Here is a 20747-nt window from a genome sequence, read left to right as displayed (position 1 = left end):
TCAGTAATATTTATCTTCGATTTGGCAACAGCGATCATGATGCAGAATGCAATTGTGTTTCTTTTTATAGTAATTTGAATTTAAATTAGGTCTAATATCAATTGTGAATAAAAAATAAAGATAAAGTGGAATAAGAATGTGAATGAGAAACTCTCCTATGATAAGGATAATAATTGGTTTAGGGCCTGATTATTTAGTATGCTGGCAACTTGTTTTGCTAGCTAATTTTCAAGAATGGGGCACTAATATTGGGCAAATTCTTTATTTTCATCGAAATTAGGTTGATATTAAAGCTAATAGCCCATTTATAATTTAACTCTTAAGATTATTTATTGCATAAAATAAACAAATCGTTCTCTACCGTATTTTACTTGATAATTTTAAGTAAAAATAACGCCATTATTGATAACACCATTCCCGACATTACCAAATTAAAATGTTCAAGACTAGATTATACTTATGCCTAACTTTCGCATCCCAATTCTGACATTTTCAAATTTACAAAATGGCGCCCTGTCAAGATCATACGAATATAAACAAACATCCTCAATGTAAGAAATTTCCTATTTTTAATAAGAAAAAAACGTTAAAAGCCCTATTATAATGCAGTTTTAGTACCTTAAAATCCACCCTTAATTTTAACAAAATCCAGTAATGAAGACCGAGCATCTACCAGAGGGTCCCCAGGCCGCCAGTGGCGGTGACCCCATTTGGACCAGCAACGTCGAATTACTCGCCTCAGAAGTAAGCCTCTCCGTCTAGCCCTTCAGGCTTCTTTACTTCTGTCTCCAGGAGTGCCTACCCATAATCGGCAGCTGTCAAGCCAGCTCAATACTACAAAATTTGGATTCTTCCCATAATGAGGCAAATGCTGGTAACTTACAGAATATGTACCTTATTATACTGCATGGGAGTGACTATAAATTACCCTTGGAGAGCCCTTTAAATCTACATAACAATAGCTATATAGTACTCAAGGATTCTGTAGCAATCGAACAAGGTTCCGAGTGTAACAAACCTCCTCTTGTGGATGGTATGTTTTGGTCTTTGTATGTGTGTGTGAAAGAATGATAATGTGACTTTAGGGTCATTTTTGTAATTATTATTTGCCAGGCAAAACCTTAGAAGATTCAAAAAATGTAAAGCCAAACGATTTGAGTCTTAACATTTTGGAAACTAGTAACTCAAGCCATACATCAAGTGTGTCTCCAAAACATTATGACAAAGAGTCATTTGAAGATATGCTTTATTTTGTATGCAATTTGTGTCCTTTTTTGTGTACCAAAGAGACCAAAATTACTGAGCATTTGGAAAGTGTACACAAAAACAAAACATCAAGTAAACTGGTGCAGTTAAAGTGCCCAGCTTGCGCTAATATTTTTTATCATAGAGCCTCTCTAAAGAGTCATTTAATGCATGATCATTGCGTGGCAAGCAATGACTTAAATTTGATTGTACAGGTAGGTAATAATCAGGCAATAAAAATATGTAATGATATGTTTAAAAATTATAGGCAGTAATTTTTTATTCAAATAAAGAGAACAAAAAAGAGGACTTGGGAAAAAAAGGTAAGGTGGATTTTGAGGGACATAAGCCAATAGAAACAATTCAAAAGGTTCCACAAAAAGTGCCTTTACCTCAGGTGGCTATAACCCCAAATAACAGCGAGAAGCTGATTACAAACTTAATGAAAAAAAGTGATCCTATAGTAAAATATATAAACTCGCAAAAGTGCCCTTATGGCAGCTGCAAAGTCCTCCTGGGGGACCCTAAAAAAATGGATTTTCACGTTCAAAGCCATCTTGAGGAAGGCTTCAAATGCATAGAATGCCAGGAAAAGTTCCTTCTCTGGAAGCCTCTAACATCCCACTTATGGCTCTTACATAAAATTGATATGGAGCTCTTTGCTTGTGATAAGTGTGATTATAAAACTAACAGCCTTTCAAAACTAAATACTGTCCACAAGCTCATACATTCAACAGTTAAAGCGTACCAATGTGACACTTGTCAAAAAGGTTTCAAGAACCAGAAACAGCTGCGAAACCACAAAAGAATTCATCGCGAGGTGACTGATAAAGCAGTAGAAAAATGCGAGCTTTGTTCCAAGACCTTTTCAGAAAAACGGAGGTTAAAGTATCACATGGATTCAGTGCATAAAAAGCTAAAGCCCTATTTATGCAATTTTTGCGGCTATAAAGGCTCTTGTAGGGCTTCTTTGAAAATGCACATTCGCAGTCATACAGGCAAGTTTCAATTTTTAATCATCTTAATGTAATTTGAGGACAAAATTCTAGGAGAAAAACCATTTTCTTGTGACCAGTGCCAATACTCCACCACTGATCATAACTCACTGAGGAGGCATAAGCTACGCCACACAGGACAGAAACCTTATAAGTGCTCCTACTGTCCTTATGCTTGCATTCAAAGCAGTACTTACAAGGTACTATTGAAATAAACTTCATTGGAATATTTTTTATTTATAAGAGGTTTTAGGCTCATTTGAAAACAAAGCACCCAGGAATGGAAAAGGGGCTGATGTTCACATGCTTCATGTGCACCTTTCGTACTGTCAACAGGGAGATGTATAACTCTCATTTAGTCACTGTGCACAAGCAAAAACCTCCTGTTACCAACGCTAGTTAGAGAAGTTTTTTTGGGAAAGGAAAAATTGATAATTATATGATATAATCTTTGTGGATCATTGTTTTTAATATTTTGTATATTGTTTTATAGATAAGACGTAATTGTAGTATTTTTATTAAACTATTTTTGTTGATATTGAGGGCTTGAGAGTATATTCATTAAGTTCTGGGAAATGCACTTTTGCAGCTAGATCCATATAATTGTGTTAAGTCGAACCAAACAAAATTTTAGAGAAGCAAACTTAGAGACTACTTTTCTTTGTGCTTCTATACAAAAGATGGTGACATTTGAATTTTTATCCAAAATAATGAAAGTTTGTTATTTTATTATAATCACGTCTACTAGCGACAAAATTTGTAAACAAACAAGTGCTCTCCTGGAATCTTTCTTTGAATAACAAGTTCTCCCTTCAAACCCTCTTTCCACAAATTCCCCACCACCTCTTTAATGTCATTCTCCTTGAGAAGTAATAAATAACACACTCCTTTGTCACTAAGCACTTTTGGGAGCACCTCTAGAAATCTGTCTATAATCAGTCGCCCCTTAAAGCCCCCTGCAAAAGCCCGACTCAGCCCCCTTCCTGAAACTTCTTCAGTCTCTGTCATTACATATGGAGGGTTGAACAATACCACATCAAAACAACACTTAAACATATCTGTAAGGTTCATTGCCAGTGACTCAATAGGCACTTTGTTTAACAAGGAGGTTTTTTTGGTGGCCTGACAAGCACTAAAATTAATGTCGGTACTGAAGCATACACAAGAGTCCTGCAAAATTGCCCCTAGAGCTGTAATGAGGATTCCACTGCCACTGCCTATTTCCAAGGCCAAAGTTGGCTGCCTGGAAACTATTTCTTGTTTATCTTTTTCTAAGGCGTCTAAAAACAAATGCGAATCCTCACTGGGCTCGTAAACATCCGGGAATTGCCATAAGTCATATATTGGAGTGGGTAGCGCCATTATTTATCCTCAGGGTCAGCCACAGTGTTGTTCAAGAGCAATTTGCGCTTTACTGTCTCCTTGTCCATGGACATGTGCACGCGATTCAACCTCTCCTGAGCGTTCTACACGAAACTTGATAATAAAAGAGAAAACTCACATGCAAAATTACCTGTAAAATATTCGACAAAACGGTCACTCTCTGTTTGGCATTTATTAATTTTTTCAGGTAAACATCTAGGTCCACAGATTGCTGTTGGGCTTCGGAAACTTTCTTTAGTTCTTCGGCAAGACTATCTATGCACTGTTTAAGCTCCAGTTGTGAAATTCTGCAATTTAATTGGGGCTCAGAAAAAGATTCTTGAAAAGTGGGGTTAGGATGATGTTTTACCGTGTAGCTCTGACTCTTTCATCCAGCTGGTCTACTGTAGGCTTAATGAGGCCCATAAGGCCCTCGGCGATGGTGTCTCTAGTTGGATTTTCGCAAAAATTTTCCGTGTTTTCGTCAATAGAAGTTCCAGTACTTTCGGTGTCCGCATCCATTTTGGATAATAGACTTATTTTGTTTTAGAAAAGATTAAGTTTATAGTTAATAACGTCTTTCTTAGTAGCCTTCTGACTAGAAGTGGCAACAACGTATGGAATACAACATCACACATTGAAGCGATTCAGCAAACGAGAAATATTCAATAGTTAAAACAATTTAATGATTTTCTGAAAAAATTTTTGGTTAAAAGATTCTAATTTCACTGTAAATAAATTCCACACACATCTATTTTCACTGGACTTGAATCTGTGCAAGAAAAACATCATAACTTGAACTAGACTTCTCAGTGTACTTGATTAAATCTTAAAATTCGTTTTAATGGTTCATTAATCGAATCATTAAATTGAATAAATTACAAGGAATGAATATTGCAAAATTCATCTGATTTTTTTATCAAAATTACGGTTTTCCGTACCGAATTTTAATATAAAAATTAAAAAATTTAACAAAAATTTATTCCAAACGACCGAGCATATTTCTTATCATATATTTTATTAATTAAGTTCTAAATCAAACACAATCAATTATTGATATCAACATCATGAATGACAACACTGTAAACAAGGAGTTCATAAAATTATAGTTTAAATGACTTTATCCCTGTTAAAAAGTGGTTATGTTTGTGTGAAATTTCTCATTCCTCGTTCGTGGTGCTTAAGCGCGAAAGTTCAAAATCAATTTCTACCATGGCAAATAACCCCGACTGATTTGATTTTCCATCAACTTAGCCGAGTCATTATCCCTCCCATTCGACTCCACTGACTCCAGTTTTGCCCCTATTACTTCTGAACTTTTACAACCCGATAAGATCACATTAATCTACCTTTTCAAAAAGTGTCCACAAATGAATTTTGGAGTGTAAACTGAAAATTCTTGGCCAAAAATGGCCGTTGCCTCCTGAATTGGGACCTGTAGTTGCTGAGACATTTGATGGTGAGAAAATTATGCCATTGAAATTTGACGAATACTTTACATGTAGAACAGTGTATCTAGTTAAATTTAATATAATGTATGTCACAATGAAAAACTGTTTTGAAAGGTATTTGGGGTCCTACAGTATCATGTGTGGACAATACGACAAATCTTTGAAGGAACAAAAGAGATGGATAGACACGTACATGTGCCAATGGAGGGCTGACGCGACGCTACAAAGCAGTGCTATGTCTCATTCAAAATGCTACTTTAGAATTTCCCCAGAATGGGATAAAATGGCATTTTATTTAATCACCAGCTTCAACTTGTCCAGGTCCGGCTGAGGCAAGCCCAGTCCCTCAAGTTACATCAGATCCAAAAACATAATTCTTTCTTGGTAATGTAACTTATTGAAAACCATACAGATCCTATGAAGTGGGAGTTTTATTTCTGCCCAAATTCTTCAAGGAAAGGTACTTCGTAACGAGGACCGATAACGTGAACTTAAAGACTTTCCCTACGATATTCCATCTGTACTTCATTCCCTACAGTTCTAAGGACGAGCCGTACTGCTGAAAAGATGTGGCGATAAAGGAGCAGTGTCTACCTTTACCTAAACGACATGAAACTCGTGGGAGAAGGAGTAAAGTCAAATTAATAATATTGCGCCTAGTAAAGGTAATGATGCATCAACATATATATATAGGGTTTGGAAGGCCTCCGAGAGGGAATGGTTATGAAGTTACTCGAGAACATGGCTCAGGAAGGTGGGGGACAAAGGTGGTGCTGCAGGTCCGAAGGGGACTCATTCTAAAGACACTTTGTTTCTAATTTGAAGTTCTTAAAAATGTTTTATTACGGTGTTTATTATAAAAATTATATGTTTAATCCTTGGCAATATAAAAGTTCGTGTTTTTATGCAGTTTTGTATTTGTTAGGGCTGCAGCTAGTCTTGGCTCTAATGATCTCAAGATCGTCAACGTTTTTTTCACAAGAAGCATAAGTCAATTTTTAAAATAGCGAATATTTAAAGTGAAATCAGCTGATAAGTTTGTTTGCGGGACCTCCCAGATGACATTCTCGTTTTATCCGCTGATATGTCTAAAGGTAATTTCGTTGGTTTCTCAATAACCGTTGTATTTCTTTGTTAATGTACTATTGAAATACCAAAGTTTAATTTAAAATGGTTCTTGAGTGTAGAAATTAAATTCAGGTTCAATTTTTACTAAAAATTCACAATTTAGAAGTTTTAATCAAAGGTTTATAGTCGAATTGATCTTATTAGAGCAAAAATGACAGAAAGTTAAATTTTTTCTATTATTTTCAACATACTTATCACTCCCCAAAAAATGCAGTTAGATTAGCTTTTTCTTTAGTTCACCAAATCATACAGAAGAAAGAAAAATTCTACTTTTATGCCACTGAAAATATATAAAATGTTCTTTTAAGATCAAATAATTATATAAGCTTTATAATGAAGCTCAATAACTTTTTACCAGGTTTTAAACATGATTATATCATTTGACGTGAGGTCTAATTTTCAGGAAAATCTTTTACCCTTTTAAGAGGAATATGATAAAAATACCTACCTAGATGAAGAAAGATATAACATAAAGTAATTTAGCTCATAGTTCATGCTAAAAAGACTGTTTTATGAAATCTAAATCAGGTTTAGGCAAGTTAAGTCACTAATTCTAGTTACACATTAAGTTAATGAAAGATCCCATTGTAGGGGAAAGAGGGGAGAAACCCTCAAGAAAAGTAAATTCAATGCTGAGATACAAGGTGTCTTGAAATGGACTGATAATTTAAATAATGTTTATTTGAAGTTGGTGTATGAATGAAACAAACACCTATATCCTGATTTGGAGATGTTATTCAAACATTTAAAAAATTAAATGAAGAAAGTAGTGACTTTTGAATTTTTATTTTTTTACCTTTGGTACTATCTGCAAAATATTTAATTCCTTAATTGGCCTTTCTTTTTCCCTTGCTTAGCCAATAATCCAATTTGTATGCCTACAATATTGTTTTCCCTTTCCTGGTGTTACCTAAAAGGTGTCACTTTTTTAAGATAGATTTATGCTTAATCAATAATAGATGGTTATGCTTTTTCTAACAATCCTTCCCGTAAGTTTATGATGAACATTATTTAAGACATGCAAATACGCACTAATTTGTAAATCACAGTGCCCCCAACACTCTGACCAGATCATCTCAACTGGATTAAATTGGAAATAGTGTACTGGCACCTTAACACATTATAGTGCCATTGACGACCTAACCCATCAGCCCTATTAAAGGGAATATAATTTCTTTAAATTCAATTACACTGCTTAATTTAAACAATATAATAATCCCTTAAATCTCTTAGGTCGTAGATGCATAACATGAAATAATGAAAAGTTTTATGTTCAGCACCTGAATTTATGGTAACAGATGACAGTGAACATGTTGGGCGATCAAAATAATGCAGCTTTTAACTTCTCAATACTTCACAAGATCAATTTGGGGCCCAAAGCAGTAATTTAGGAGTAAGACATAGGGTTTTTAGTATTTACTCCTTATCTTTCATTACTTGTATTCATCATACAAGTCTAGTTTCCTTGGCAAATAGGCTTCGCAAAGAAAACCTCTATAGAGAGAACTCTGATAAACGCCGAATTGCGAAAATAAAAAAGATGGCTTCGACCTGAATTTAAAGAGGGAATTTGAACTGAAATGGACCCCACAAGTGAGTTTTTCTGTAAATGCCGGCGCTCAAACCTAACCAAACATTATATTTTTTTGTAGTTAAGATCGCACCATCTGTGACTAAGGTATTGAAATTTGATTGAAAAAGAGGTGTGAGTGAAGGTAGGTTTTATTAGACAAGACCGTTGTAATTGTCTTAAGGTGAGCTTCCCTTTGATTAAAATTGTGAGTATGTTAATAAAAGGTTTAAAAACTAATGCTGCGCTGCTCAATGTGTGCATTACGTTCAAAGAGAATTGCTACAGCGTTTCATCGTATAAAAACCCTGTAGTTGATATTTATGGACAATTGCTTGAAACGGTAATGGAGAGAGACAGCCTTGACGTAGCGTTGCTACAACGTTTTATCGCTTAAGAGACGAGATTATCGATGGTTTGTCTCTATATCTACAAATAAACATTCAAGGCCTTCCTATTTAAGCAGCAATAAACGGGACTCAACATTTCTACCTGGAATGTCGAAGAGAACAAACATTCGTAAAAAACAACCAGCAACAGGCTTATAAAACCCTATGGAATTCAATAATTCCTCACGCCTCGAGCGAAGGCGATCAAGCCAAGGCTATAATCGAAACGAGAAAGAGGGAAAGAGAGAGAAAGAGATAGCGCGATTAATAAAATGAAAACCCTCGCCTGCTGAACCGGCAATAAAACCCCCACTCCGTACATTATGCAAAATAAAAACGCTACATCGACAGCATTCCTTTGTTTGCGCGTTATTTGGGTCGAGAGTGAGACGGAGCTAAGGCTGCGCCGCATCAGCAACGAGGACAAGCGAGTGGCCCCCCACGCCCCGTGAAAGCAGCCGCTGACGCAGCAGGCCATGCGACACGCTCGATAACTTATTTCCGCTGCCTCACAGACAGTCGAATAGCGATAAAGATAATAACCCTTTTTAACCTTTTTAACTCGATGCTCGCTTGTTTTATTGCGGACGCTGCGTTGTTGCCTTATCGGGCCTTGATCCGAGACTGTTTGTTCTGCATGTTTTACCTGATCAGCTCGATTTGGGCCGTAAGATGGTTGCGTAAATGTTGTAATAAACGGCAAAACGTTTTATTGATGATTTGCCGTGATGGAGGCGGGAACAAAAGGCCATGGAGGCGACTCGGTTTAATGAATTCAAGGCCATTAAGCCGGCAGGACGACGAACAGTTTGAGCGAGAGAGAGGGTGAGGCCTGCTAATGTTGAAGGAGGGCCCTCCCTCTGTACGTCGCGTCCCGCTGTTGCTAAGCGGACTTTCCGAACAAAGGCCGACGGTTTTAAGATGGTTCGGCTGTTTCGCTTGCGCCGGCAACCGTTTAAGGACCCCTCTAACCCCGCGAGCGAGCGGTTTCACATCGTAGTCGGCCGTGTTTTCACTGTAGTTCAGTGTGCACTCGGCGGGGCTACGTTTTCGTCGTAGGCGACGTTCCCTTGTTTTTCCCAATCGGTAATTATCGGCCTTTTGTTTTTGTTTTGATTGCACAACAAACGACAATTGCGCAATAGATGATAGCGGTTAATCGGTTGACAAGCGCGCTACATACCATTCATCCTTAAGGCTAGTAATTAGCCATGCAAGTGAGTGGATTTTGTAGTTGGTTTTGGGTGTTGTTGCGCAGGTCCCGTTCGATATCGACGGTAAAATGTAGCTTGCATGACATGTAGCCGACTCGGACGTACCCTTTGCCGGCATGTGCGCTATTGGGGTTTTAATTTGATTTTGTGTTTCTAGGAGTAAGATGATATGCGAGAGGGCCGAGGAGAACGTACGAGACTCACATTGCAACGGTACGTTTTGGCATTTCTGCATGATTGTCATTCTTAGCTACTGTGGAACGCGGAATTGTTTTTGGAATTATCTTGCGGAATGCGAGCAGAGGCGTAGTTTATTTAAAGCTGTTTCGCCAGTGGCGTAGAGTCGAAAATCGTTAGAAATTCCAACGGAGGCTCTCAACCCTCTCTCTCTCTCTTGTTTTAGACTCAGAATCAGACGACGACCAACCCCTTGCAGCCCTGAAAAATGGTCTGCGTTGTGTAGATTGTGACGTCAGTTTTTTAAACAAAAACTATCTGTACAACCACCTGTTGCATCACGTGCAACAGCCCTATCTGATACTGGACAGGGTGCAGGTGCCTAACCCGCCCTTGAGGATCACCCTTAAGGTACCCGCTACCTCCCGTAAATTGACGTAGATTCGATACACAAAAATTCCAGAACCGTTGCGGGAACAATTTCGAAATAGTGTCCCCCGTGCCATCTCCTTCGACCTCGGAACCGGGTTGCAGGTCCGACAGCCTGGACGAGGTTCCGAGGGAGGACGAACACATCACCGCTGAGTCGGAGTTTTACGAAGGTCGCGCAGATTTTGACGAGTTCCAGGACGGATCCTTTGAGAGTAAGTAAAGCACTCGTTACTCGGGATGTTTAAAAATCCGTAAAGTAATTTTTGTACATAGCAAACAAATATCAAAAATCATCATTTTAAGTTTTTACTTTCAATTTATTCTAGAGCATTTAAGAGCAAATAGAGCTCTCTCTGCACATTCGAAACTTCCTATAGATTTATAATTTTTGACATGTCACATAAATGTCAAAAATGGCATTTTTAAGTTATTAATTCGAGGTAGCTAAGTGTGTTTGAGAATAAGTAGAACACTCTTTGAACGTTCCAAAGTCTATTGGATTCATTTTTTCATATGTCAAACAAATGTCAAAAAATGACAATTGAAAATTTTTCGTTTTGATTAAGTACCTTTAAGTGTAGATTTAAAGTACCCTCCGGATATTCGAAAGTTTCTATATTAAAATAATTTTGGCACATATCAAATAAATGTCAAAAATAATAATTTTAAGTTTTTAACTTGGGTTATCTTGGGTGTCCGAGAGTAAGTAGAGCGTTGAAAAATGTTGTCAATTTTTGAAGAATTTATCGATATAGACCACTCTTTAGTTTTTTTTGGGAATCTGAGGAGTTTGGATAATTTTGGTCATTTTTGAAAATTTAGATGCTGTTATTTTTTAAAATTTTGGATGACTTTTAAAATTTGTAAGTGTAGCAGTAGAGTGTAAGAGAGTGTAACTAGAACAAAAAGGGTACTCGTCGAATACTTCGTTCTATTTTAATCTGTATTCTAAATGTCAAACAAATGGCAAAATGACAATTTTTTTTGGTCGTTAATTATAATTATGAGAGGTAAAAAATTAGTGATTTTTAATTCTTTTTTTGCGCAAAATTCCCTTCAAAATCCCACAAAATTCTTTCGTTTCTATATTAATGAATTATTAATGTTCTTTCTTGCCTTAGATTTTGACGAGCAACCAGGACAAAGCGACGTTGAAAATCAGGATCCGTTCGGACATCTCGGAGGGCCCGAAGAAGTCTCAGAAGACATTTCGTTACCGGAATCTTCGCAGTCTTCTGATCCAGGGGTGAGTCCATTCCAAGATTTTTAGTTAGTACATTGAAGAACTAGAATCACATGCTATTTATACGGGTTTTCATGAAGAAGTTTACTTAATTCGAGGCCCGAAAGTGGCTGATTTCTTATACGTGTTTTTATTCGGTTATGACATTTTTCAATGTATCGGGCACAGACAACTAATTGAAGGTGACCATTTTTAGTCCTAAATACCGTTTCTCTTCCCGCACTCTTTCAGACTTGAATATCCTTTTTCTTACCACATTAACTGTTGGTTTCTCCATGAAGAATGATTTCTGTGTTAAATATTTCCTGTATAAGGTCGCATTCTTGGGTTCAACGTTAACCCTTGTCGCAGGCCACTGACGACCGCACTGACGTAAACTTCTCGCCCAACCTCGCGGAGGTGATCGGGGGCGCCTTCCTGGCTGACATCGACTCCCCCATTTCGTTCGAAAACTCCTCCGAACAAACGGCGGATAGTTCCAAGGACAATCTTTCGAGGACGAGCTCAAGCAACGAAGGCGGAACCACGGCTGGCATTCCGGCGCGTAGCGGCAGCCTCGCTGCCTCCCCCGCCTACGGCAACATCGCGGAGGCGGAGCCAACCCCTCCCCCAGAACAATCACCTCCCACCGAGTACCCCAAAATCAAAATCAAAACCACGGGGCTGTTCAAAGATCCGGAACCTCAAGGGTGCACCGTCACAGAGATCACTGATGACAATCCGACGGGAGATCCCAATTTGAGTATGTGTCAATTAAATTTGAATTGTAGCGCCAGTGCCTTTTATTAGGAATTAAAATAATTATACTACCGATGAAGGCGCTGCGAAGCGTAAAAAACGCGAGCGAAACAATTATGGCCTCATACGTCAGAGCTTATATTTGCTCGCTTTCTTTGCCTCGTATTTTGCCCGCCAGAGGTATTAAGTTGGGCTTATTGCTGTGTAATACATGGGTTTGTTGTTGGCTGTTCCTGCACAGACCACTTTTTTTCAGGCGGCAACAGTGGTCCCCCAGTGTGGAACACTCCATCTATTGACGACCCCCTAAAATTGCCCGATAGCGACAGTCTGCTATCCATCTTTAACAATGACCAAAACAAAGACTTGGGCTACTCATCTAGCAGCGATAATGAATTTATTTCATTGGACTCTTTCAGCGAGCGCAACAGAGGCGCTATGGTGAGCACGATTAACGTATATTACTGCACAGTGTTACAATTCAATGTGGATCTAGCAACTCTACAATTCCACCACTACGGTGGCGACCAGTAGTCCTCTGGACAGCCTGACGGGGTTGCCGATGCAGGCGCTTGCGCAGCAGGTGTCCCGATTGAATCCTGGACCGAGCGGGCAACAAGGCATGCATCAACAGAATGTGCTGATTAACATTCAACAGTTTCCGGCGCAACCGCAGCAGCCATACGCTCAGCCGCAACCCATGTACCCGCCTCACCACTACCCACCGCATCCGGGACAGCCACCTATGCATCAGCCCTATCCTTATCAGTAAGTAGATTTTTTATGACGTTTTTGCCATTTTTCTTCAGGGTCGCCATGGAAGTGAAAGGCAATTGAACCCTGTAAGGGCATGATAATTTCCAAAAATAAAACCTTATAATCGCATACATATAAAAATCCGGAGTCCGTACCTGTTCGGTTGATATAATGCGATATATTCGCATATAACTTGCCTCCAAAGTTCCCTGAAATCATTGCATTATCTCTTTGAAATAGCTGATTTATAGGATTCATTTCAGGCCGCCGAATCCTATATACAATCCGTACCCTCCCGCCCCTGGGTTTGCACCGCAACACCCTCCCAGGCCGCACATGCCGCCACCGCCTCCTCAGATAGGGCAGATGCAACCACCCCCACCGCAGATGGGTCCCCCACCTGGGCAACCGCCCAATGCTATGGTAAGTTCCATGTCCGAAATAAATATGAAAACAGATATTTTTTATTCGATTTTTTAAGATTTCGAGCAATCTCAGCACACTGTTTTTGAAAAAAACGCTTTTGTTAAAATAGCAGGTTGTTTGCTAAAAAAAAACGGAAGCGTAACAAGCATCTCAAAAAGTAGGAACTTTAAGGCAAAATGTTGCGCCGTTGTTAAAATGATTTATCTTCGTCATTTCATCAAAAAGAGAAGTCACTTTGATTGAAAAAAAATTATCAGAAAAATATTAGAAAATGATGTTAAAAAATTGCCATATTTCTAATAGCAGCTTTGCAGCCACTATTTTGTGTTAAATTGAAATTGCCCGATCGTAGCAGGTGTGCTAAAAAAGGATTGTTACGACAAAATGTAAAAATTAATTTCTATAAAATTGTTACTCCTTTGGTAGCAGAGAAACTTACAGTCACCACCTCGCCATAAATTGAACTTATTGTGATAGGATGAATTGTGAATTTTCAGATTTTCTTCTCTCCAGGTACCATCCTCACAAAGCCAACCGATGCCGCCGCCCAATCAAATGCACCAACAACAACCCAACATGCAAAGCGGTTACCGGCCGCCCATGCCGCCAACAAACAGACCTCCCGCCCCGCGTGGCCCTCTTCAAAATAGCCCGCGCATGCCCGGCGGAACTCGTCCTGCCATCATGAACCGGACACCGGGCATGCGCCCCCGTGCCCCACTTGTGCGACCGAGAGTCGGCGGAATACAGCCAATGAGAGGGCCAGGTCAGATCCGGCCGCGCATCCCAAACAGTGTACGCCAGACATCGCCGATCAAGCGACCGGATCACGGCAACTCTGCGTTGCCGACGAAGCGCAAGCGCGTAGACGTGCTCACTCCCTCGGACAAAGATGACGATGATTGTCATGTGATTTGTATGCAGCCTAAAAATACGGGGTTGCCACAGATTGAGAGCGTGCAAGGGGGACCCGAATCGGTAGAGAACAGCATTATGAAGCTTCCGGATTCGATTACACTGGTGAAAAATCCGTCGCAGAAATGCAGTAGTGCTAATCCGCAAAAATCTGAGGCGAAGGCTGTGGCCAATGTGCTGGCCAGTCGGGGAATTACAGTGACGTCACCCGGGAAGACCAAGGAATCTCCAACGAAGTCAGGCGGAGGCTCCGCGTTGAGTTTGAACGGAGCTGTGAGTATAGTAGCTAAGAATGCGGCTAAGTCCAGCGAACCTCCAGTGCCCACCGTTGACTTGACAAACGATACACCGGGGAGCAGCGGCAACGTCGCGGCCAACAAAAACAGACCGGGGTTACCGTACCTGTGCGATTTGTGTCCTGCGCAGTATCCTAACGCCATGGGTCTAAGCAAGCACCGGCAAACTTACCATAAAACCTCAAGTGGCTTGTGCGAGCTCGGTGTCCCCCTTATCAACATTAAACAGGTAAGTAAAAAAAATCTACATATACAATGTTTAACGCTAGAATATTCAATAGGTGGGAAATTGATGTCACGGCTATTTTAAGTATTTTTCTTTACTATTTAGATTGGAAAGTAGCATTGATATTGACGCAAATTATCTTTCAGCCGGGTTTGATGCAGAAAATGAGCCAACTGGGCATCAATCACTACATCCCGTTACCGGCAGCAGGCGCTGACGGCCTCTATGCGCTGCCCATAATCAGCGCGAAGAACCCCGGCAACGTGGCGGCACTGGGAGCGACGCAGATGTTGTCCCTTGGACCGGCGCGCGTCATCCCTAGGCCCAGCAATACCGCCAATCCTAACGCGCAGCAAATCAGGAAATAAGAATTTTGGAACATTATCTGAGTATACAAAGCGATTTCATTCCGCTAATGGATGTTATCGTAAATAGGCGCGTGTCCTTGGAAATGTTCGGCCATTTTCTAGTTTTTTTTTTTTAATGTACGAAAACCATTACTGTTTTTTCCCCTAAATAAGTCTCCGTTATTTAGTTGCGTGTTAACCGTGTCTGCCTCGACTTGGGCAGGACGGTTTTCGCTTCGAGAGTTTTTTTTTTTCAAAGATCCGTACAGATACGGTGTTAGTGCGTACACGGACATACAAATCAGTGTTATGTAAAAGACTGAGTTTTGTTCTACTTCTGCCCAGTTATGTGCAATTCCTGGCTTGAAAAGCCCTCGTTTTGATTTTATGAACATATATCCAAAAATTAGGAATAGAGAAATAGACTATTATAACTAAATATATCTCTCACATGTGATAATAAAGTAATTTTTTCCATAAAACCATTTTATTTCTGGCACTTGGTAACATCAATCACCGCCTTCAACATCACGCAGGGAAACATCTGCAAGCGAGTGAAACTCAGCCTTTCGGCCTGCATAATGATTATTTTATTGTTATTATCCTTTACAACATACTCGAAACCCTTACTGGCTAAATATCTTAAAAACGGAAGTTTCTCTTTTTGAGTTTGACAGACTAGATGATACAGTGCGGAGACAAAAAAATTGAAAGTGCGCCATCTTCCATCGACTCCAAAATACTTATAGATGACGCCTAAGAGGAAATTTTTGATTTAGAATCTGCAGTGCAACTGCTTAAACCTCTATTAGAAAGTACTGTTAGTAATCTCATCTTCAGCGACTTATGCAGTATATTAGAAAACTTATTACTCAAAAGACATCATGAACCTTATATAATCGGCGTTAATATAGTTACTTATATGTCGTTTTTATCACACTTCACATACACTAGAAGAAAATATATATAAATTAAAACAATAATATCAAACTTCGGGCGCAGTGAGGTAGCTACCTTGTGTAACGGGCCATTTTGTCCGAAAATGTATGTTTCACTAAATGATCGCCAAAGAAAGGAGGTAATGACCGCCATCGATCATCCCCCCTGAAAAATGTTGGTCAAGTGCTACAAAATCGCCGACCTTATGCAACTTTCTTTGGAGATCACTTTGGGGACTTGCATTCGCTTTCTGGCGGCCATTCAATTGTAAAATGTGTGTTAATTGGGGCCACAGAACGGCCACCACAGAAAACCTCACGTCCGCCATTCCGTCACCATCAAATCGGCCATCTCCTGCGCCCAAACCACACAGTTTATACTCCACATTCGAGAGGAGTTTTTGTATAATCTTACTAATGATTCGATTAGACCTCTTTTCCGCGCAACAAAGAACCGAATTTTGTACTCATCGGGCCATTAAAACACAAACAATTTGGCAATCAGATGTCTGGTCCGCAAACGAACTTTATCACAAAAGAGTTTCTAAAATTTCAACAATTTTGGCATACACTAGTAACGCAATAATTCGAGCAATTCCCCGTAAATTCGCCAATATTCGACTAGAAAACAAATATATTTTATCGTTCGACAACTAAATGCATTTTAAATACTGCGGAAGTGTCATTTTTAAAGGCTTGGGAGAGGCCCAATTGAAGGTGCAAGTGAGTACACTAAAATGGCGGACATCTGCACCTCCAAAAAGGCCAACAAAACTCAACAAAAAGGGCAAAAGGGAAAACTGCCACCTTACTTATACCATTGTTAAGTTACAACACACATTTGAGCTATATACCGAGCATAACGAACAACGATCAGTTTCTACCCTGAATATTCGACAAATCCAATGTCCCCTGTAAAGAGAGAGACCATTCCACATACCACTGGACCCCTCCAGAGTCGTTTCAATTAATGAGCATCATTGGTAAGTACCATCCGATTGAGTGCGAGCGACTTAAGTCAGCTGAAACTTTCGGCAGTTGCACAGCCATTTGATTATACGCGCGTTGCGCTCCACGATTGAAGGAGGCTCGCTGTTTCTAAAATATAATAAACACTCTTTATAGTCCACAAGAAGTCGATCAAGACTAAAACCAACCTGTACGTCTGCTGTGGACAACAATCAATGCTATCCACCTGTTTGGACGAGTCCACAGTGGATACGTCTGAAAAGAATACAGGGCTGTCGCTGGACTGTCCACTACCACTCAGCATCTCCTCGTAACTGTCTGTGGTCAGCCCTAAATGCTCGAAGAATTGCTCCAAGTGGCTCGTGGGGGGTTCTGGAGGGCGCCAATATCTGTCGCTTATATCCGACTAAAATTACCAGTTATGTCAAGAATGATTCAATTAAAACAACCACTACAAACTTACTTTAGATCTAAGAATCGGTCGGTCTCGCTTATACCTCAGACACTTTTGACGCTTGAACGAAGTCACTGCAGGCGCATAGGCTTGACGAACCGCTCGGCAATCTTGCTCTTGACAGCAGTAGTAGGAGCTGCCGCCACTGTGTTGCGTAGAGGAGCCACTGTCGCGCCTGGTGTCCTGCGAGCAAAACTGCAAAAGCCCTGAGGAATGGTCAGAGGTCGGTAAGACACTCACTTGTCTCGGTGGCGGAGCCGGCTCACTTCTTTGCGTGTAGTGCCCACTTGATCCGCCACTGTCCCGATTCGACAGGCTTTTGTTGCTGCTCTTGTTAGAGCTTGGCTCCCCGCCGCTGCCACGGCAATGAAGATCTGGGAGGCTTTTGTGGCAACGCTGGGATGAGTACTCAGCAGGGGGGCTCAGAGGTGCCATCTTTATTGAAACAATTATGTCGTGCATAGAAAGGGGTAGGGAGTGCCATACCTGATCGACGCGCAGCTCCTCAGCGCTATCACAAATGAGCAATTGACGCAGACGGTTCTGAAGGAGGTCTGATGAGCTGATGGGAGCAGGTGTGTGATGTGTGGCAGGCACTGCCGGGAAATGCGCAGAGCGCCGTTGACTTAAAGGAGGCAGGGAACGCGAGGGGGAAACTGCCATGTCTGCAGGATTAATACATGCATTAAGGAGTTTAATAAAATTTCTAAATTGAAATTAAACACACAAACATCACAAATAAAATTTGAACTCATCATTAATTACATATAAAATTATAACTAAATTAATTACCTTCAAAACAAGTACAAAAGAACACCTGCAGAACTTACACTGTGGAAAATTAGTAGGTTTGCTGTACCCATAGCTGGCCGAAACATTGATGCTCTTGCTCCTGTTGTAAGTTCCATAACCCCCAAAGTTGGAGTGTGGCCTAGAGGGTAACTGCTGTGTGTTATCCCTCACAATCTCAGACTTAACATAGAAAGGTTTGCTCTCTGCCAGCAGCTCAACTGCAGACTTCCGTTTAGCTCTCATTGATTGGGATTTTGTCAGACTAGGGTACATCATAGTACCCATCGTTGTAGATGCGGTGCAAATAACTGTTTTTCCTTAATTTACGCCGGTCCAGCGCGGTGATAACATCTAACAAATGGACAATAACAAAAAGAATGACCACTTTCACAAGGGAGGGTTGAAAAGACGTACGATTTTTCCTTGCGAGGCAAGGGGCTAGGGTCGTCCGTAAGGCTCCATTCACTGGTAGAATGCTGATCGAAGGGAATTTAATTGAAAACGTTGCATTGCGGAATAATTAAATAATTATTTTAAGCAAAATTGTTTCGCAATAACACTAGACATGGGGCCATTTCTGAGTTTTACAGCTGATTGCGTGTCACGCATGCGCTACATGTCGTGTCAACCCGCCCAGAAAAGGATGACGCCATTAAAATCAAATGTGAGAGACAAAGAGAAAAGATTTAAATTTGAAGTTTAATGGAATAACATCACTGACAGATTATTCCTTCTTTTGAAACGTCATCACAGGTAGTCCGGAGACAATTTATTAGCACATCAATGAATGAAAATGCAATTTTTATGTCTGTGAATCGTCATCGAATCTTAAAAAGGAACATTTTCGGTCTCTTTAATTTTTTTAAATATAAAAAAATTAATTAAGAACAAAAAACACTAATTAAGGACAAAAAAACATTAAATCCTGAATAAATAATATACTGTCATCAGCTTAAACCTTAATCAGCCTTAAAAAAAATCCTAACCCCCGTTCTCATTAACATCCCTCCTCATATCCACTTCACTTCTATCATGTATCTTCAAATGCCTCACTAAATGGGCTTTCTGGGCGAATTTCTTGAAGCAATATTCACACAAAAAAGCCCGCTCTCCCGTATGCACCACCATATGCTGCTGCAGCTGCCCCTTGGTAGAAAACATCTTGCCGCAAATCTCACAATGGAAATTTTTTTCTCCAGTGTGGATCTTTAGATGGGTGTTGAGATTACTGGAGCTGGCAAACCTCTTGGCACAGTAAGTACAGCCATAAGGGCGCTCTGAAGTGTGTATAGCAATGGTGTGTTTGGTGAGTTGCTGGGAGGTAGCAAAACCTTTACTGCAGGCTGCACAAACATGGTTCTTTTCACCAGTGTGGGTTTTCATGTGGGTATGTAAGTGGCCTCCATTGGCAAATCTGTGATTAATATTAATATTAATGCTGCAGAATGAAGGTTACAGTAAAGTTTTTTCTGAGCTTTACCGCTTCTGACATAAGTGACAAACATAGGGTCGTTCCCCTGTGTGAATTCTTATGTGATGTATAAGCCCAGATTTCGTCTTGAAAATCTTCTTGCAAGTGTTGCACTGAGGCGTCCTTGATGGGCATCTTTTCTTTGGTTTAGAACCTTTATTATTAGTTATGGTACTCTCATCTTCCATAAAACTTTCATGTAGGTACAGCTGGGCTTCCTCTGGTTCATCTCCCTGTGCTCTCTTATATACAAAAGCTTTAATACAAGCCACATACTACTAACCTGGCAATGTAACTCTGTTTGATTGTCATCTGCTCTGCTTCCAGTATCTGCAGTCTCATTGGAACCTGTGTTTTCAACATAAAGCGGCAATAAGGAGAAATATTTAACTTACCTGAATTGAGGCCCAAGACCTGCCTTTGCATCATCTCCAGACATTCCTGCAGTTTTCTATCTGACGCCTCACACACCATTTTGAACTGAAAGGCCACATTGAGCTTGGAAATACATCGTTGACATACACAGGGGGGTAAACCGTCCCCTTCGCTAACCTATCAGAAATATAAATTATTAAATTTGCAGAGGGTTTTGAAATGAGGGGTAAAAACAACCTGGACGTTGGCACAAGACATGATCAAAACAGAGAAATGGGGCGGTTTTATGGGGTCGAAAATGGGTGTCAATTTGCTGCTTTTCTCCAAGCAGATGCGGCATATCTCGTTGATGTTTGCGTTCAGGTACTGGTTCATTTTTTGGCCGAATTTTCACATTTTTAATGGAAATTTTTTCTTTGTTTTGGTAGTTAGACCGTTTACATATTATTGACAGTGACAGGTAGGAACGTAAAAAAAGAAAATGGCAGCACTTTTATTTCAATTGGTGGGGAGTTTACAGGATGTATAATATATTTCGAGTCTATAAAAAAAACAATATTTGCACCACCTGCTTTTTCAAATTAACAATTCGATAGGCATTTTTAAAAAAGTAGTTTTTCCTATATAAGCTATCGTTTCTTAAACATCTACTCCTTGAAATTGAGAAAGGATCTCTCTGTATTTAATCATAAAAGGTGTATTCTAGGTTTAAAGTTTATTTACATTTATTCACTTAGAGTAATGTAGACAAATTCCGAAAGCCCTCCTCTCATATAAAAGTCATTTTTTAAGAGCATTTAGCACCATCTTATTCCTTTATTTCAAACACGCCCAAAGT

The 20747-nt window shown here is 39.9% G+C and overlaps 6 protein-coding genes across 11 annotated transcripts; 2 read left to right on the top strand and 4 right to left on the bottom strand.

Annotated features, from left to right (window-relative positions):
* The first annotated feature begins 532 nt into the window (after positions 1–532).
* Positions 533–2778, top strand: LOC136410669 (zinc finger protein 98-like). Of its 2 annotated transcripts, XM_066392930.1 has the most exons (7): positions 533–551; positions 610–744; positions 793–1033; positions 1114–1460; positions 1514–2243; positions 2295–2440; positions 2494–2778. In XM_066392930.1, the coding sequence occupies exons 2-7, from the start codon at positions 655–657 to the stop codon at positions 2641–2643; spliced, it is 1704 nt and encodes a 567-aa protein (XP_066249027.1). In that variant the 5' UTR covers positions 533–551; positions 610–654; the 3' UTR covers positions 2644–2778. The 2 variants fall into 2 exon arrangements, with proteins under 2 accessions (XP_066249027.1, XP_066249028.1); XM_066392931.1 differs by lacking the exons at positions 533–551; positions 610–744 and having other exon boundaries at positions 900–1049.
* Positions 2779–2780: 2 nt separating this feature from the next.
* Positions 2781–3602, bottom strand: HemK2 (HemK methyltransferase 2). Its single transcript, XM_066392955.1, has one exon. It carries the CDS (start codon positions 3600–3602, stop codon positions 2985–2987), a length of 618 nt encoding a protein of 205 aa, XP_066249052.1. The 3' UTR covers positions 2781–2984.
* On the bottom strand, positions 3569–4144 carry Snapin (SNAP associated protein). The gene is made up of 3 exons (XM_066392957.1): positions 3973–4144; positions 3754–3910; positions 3569–3706 (listed from the first exon to the last, which is right to left on the bottom strand). The coding sequence occupies exons 1-3, from the start codon at positions 4122–4124 to the stop codon at positions 3602–3604; spliced, it is 414 nt and encodes a 137-aa protein (XP_066249054.1). The 5' UTR covers positions 4125–4144; the 3' UTR covers positions 3569–3601.
* A 4566-nt stretch (positions 4145–8710) lies between these two features.
* On the top strand, positions 8711–15392 carry LOC136410662 (bromodomain-containing protein 4-like). 4 transcript variants are annotated; one of them, XM_066392922.1, is made up of 11 exons: positions 8711–9226; positions 9512–9567; positions 9758–9942; positions 9995–10175; positions 11085–11209; positions 11558–11948; positions 12186–12385; positions 12441–12712; positions 12964–13123; positions 13640–14566; positions 14710–15392. In XM_066392922.1, exons 2-11 carry the CDS (start codon positions 9519–9521, stop codon positions 14929–14931), a joined length of 2712 nt encoding a protein of 903 aa, XP_066249019.1. In that variant the 5' UTR covers positions 8711–9226; positions 9512–9518; the 3' UTR covers positions 14932–15392. The 4 variants fall into 4 exon arrangements, with proteins under 4 accessions (XP_066249019.1, XP_066249018.1, XP_066249021.1 ...); XM_066392921.1 differs by having other exon boundaries at positions 8711–9357; XM_066392924.1 differs by having other exon boundaries at positions 8713–9357; positions 12201–12385.
* An 85-nt stretch (positions 15393–15477) lies between these two features.
* LOC136410677 (protein FAM110B) lies at positions 15478–18681 on the bottom strand. 2 transcript variants are annotated; one of them, XM_066392942.1, is made up of 7 exons: positions 18478–18681; positions 18102–18414; positions 17758–17936; positions 17538–17706; positions 17281–17477; positions 17006–17223; positions 15478–16946 (listed from the first exon to the last, which is right to left on the bottom strand). In XM_066392942.1, exons 2-7 carry the CDS (start codon positions 18346–18348, stop codon positions 16862–16864), a joined length of 1095 nt encoding a protein of 364 aa, XP_066249039.1. In that variant the 5' UTR covers positions 18349–18414; positions 18478–18681; the 3' UTR covers positions 15478–16861. The 2 variants fall into 2 exon arrangements, with proteins under 2 accessions (XP_066249039.1, XP_066249038.1); XM_066392941.1 differs by having other exon boundaries at positions 17281–17466; positions 17512–17706; positions 18478–18680.
* Positions 18682–18988: 307 nt separating this feature from the next.
* Positions 18989–20361, bottom strand: LOC136410678 (zinc finger protein Paris-like). The gene is made up of 5 exons (XM_066392943.1): positions 20147–20361; positions 19930–20086; positions 19818–19882; positions 19544–19767; positions 18989–19477 (listed from the first exon to the last, which is right to left on the bottom strand). The coding sequence occupies exons 1-5, from the start codon at positions 20282–20284 to the stop codon at positions 19045–19047; spliced, it is 1017 nt and encodes a 338-aa protein (XP_066249040.1). The 5' UTR covers positions 20285–20361; the 3' UTR covers positions 18989–19044.
* Positions 20362–20747: the final 386 nt, after the last annotated feature.

The sequence above is a fragment of the Euwallacea similis genome, chromosome 9, assembly GCF_039881205.1.
Source record: "Euwallacea similis isolate ESF13 chromosome 9, ESF131.1, whole genome shotgun sequence".
NCBI classification, from domain to species: domain Eukaryota; kingdom Metazoa; phylum Arthropoda; class Insecta; order Coleoptera; family Curculionidae; genus Euwallacea; species Euwallacea similis.
The sequence above is the reverse complement of the archived record's forward strand: the minus strand, read 5'-3'. Positions and strand labels throughout refer to the sequence as shown.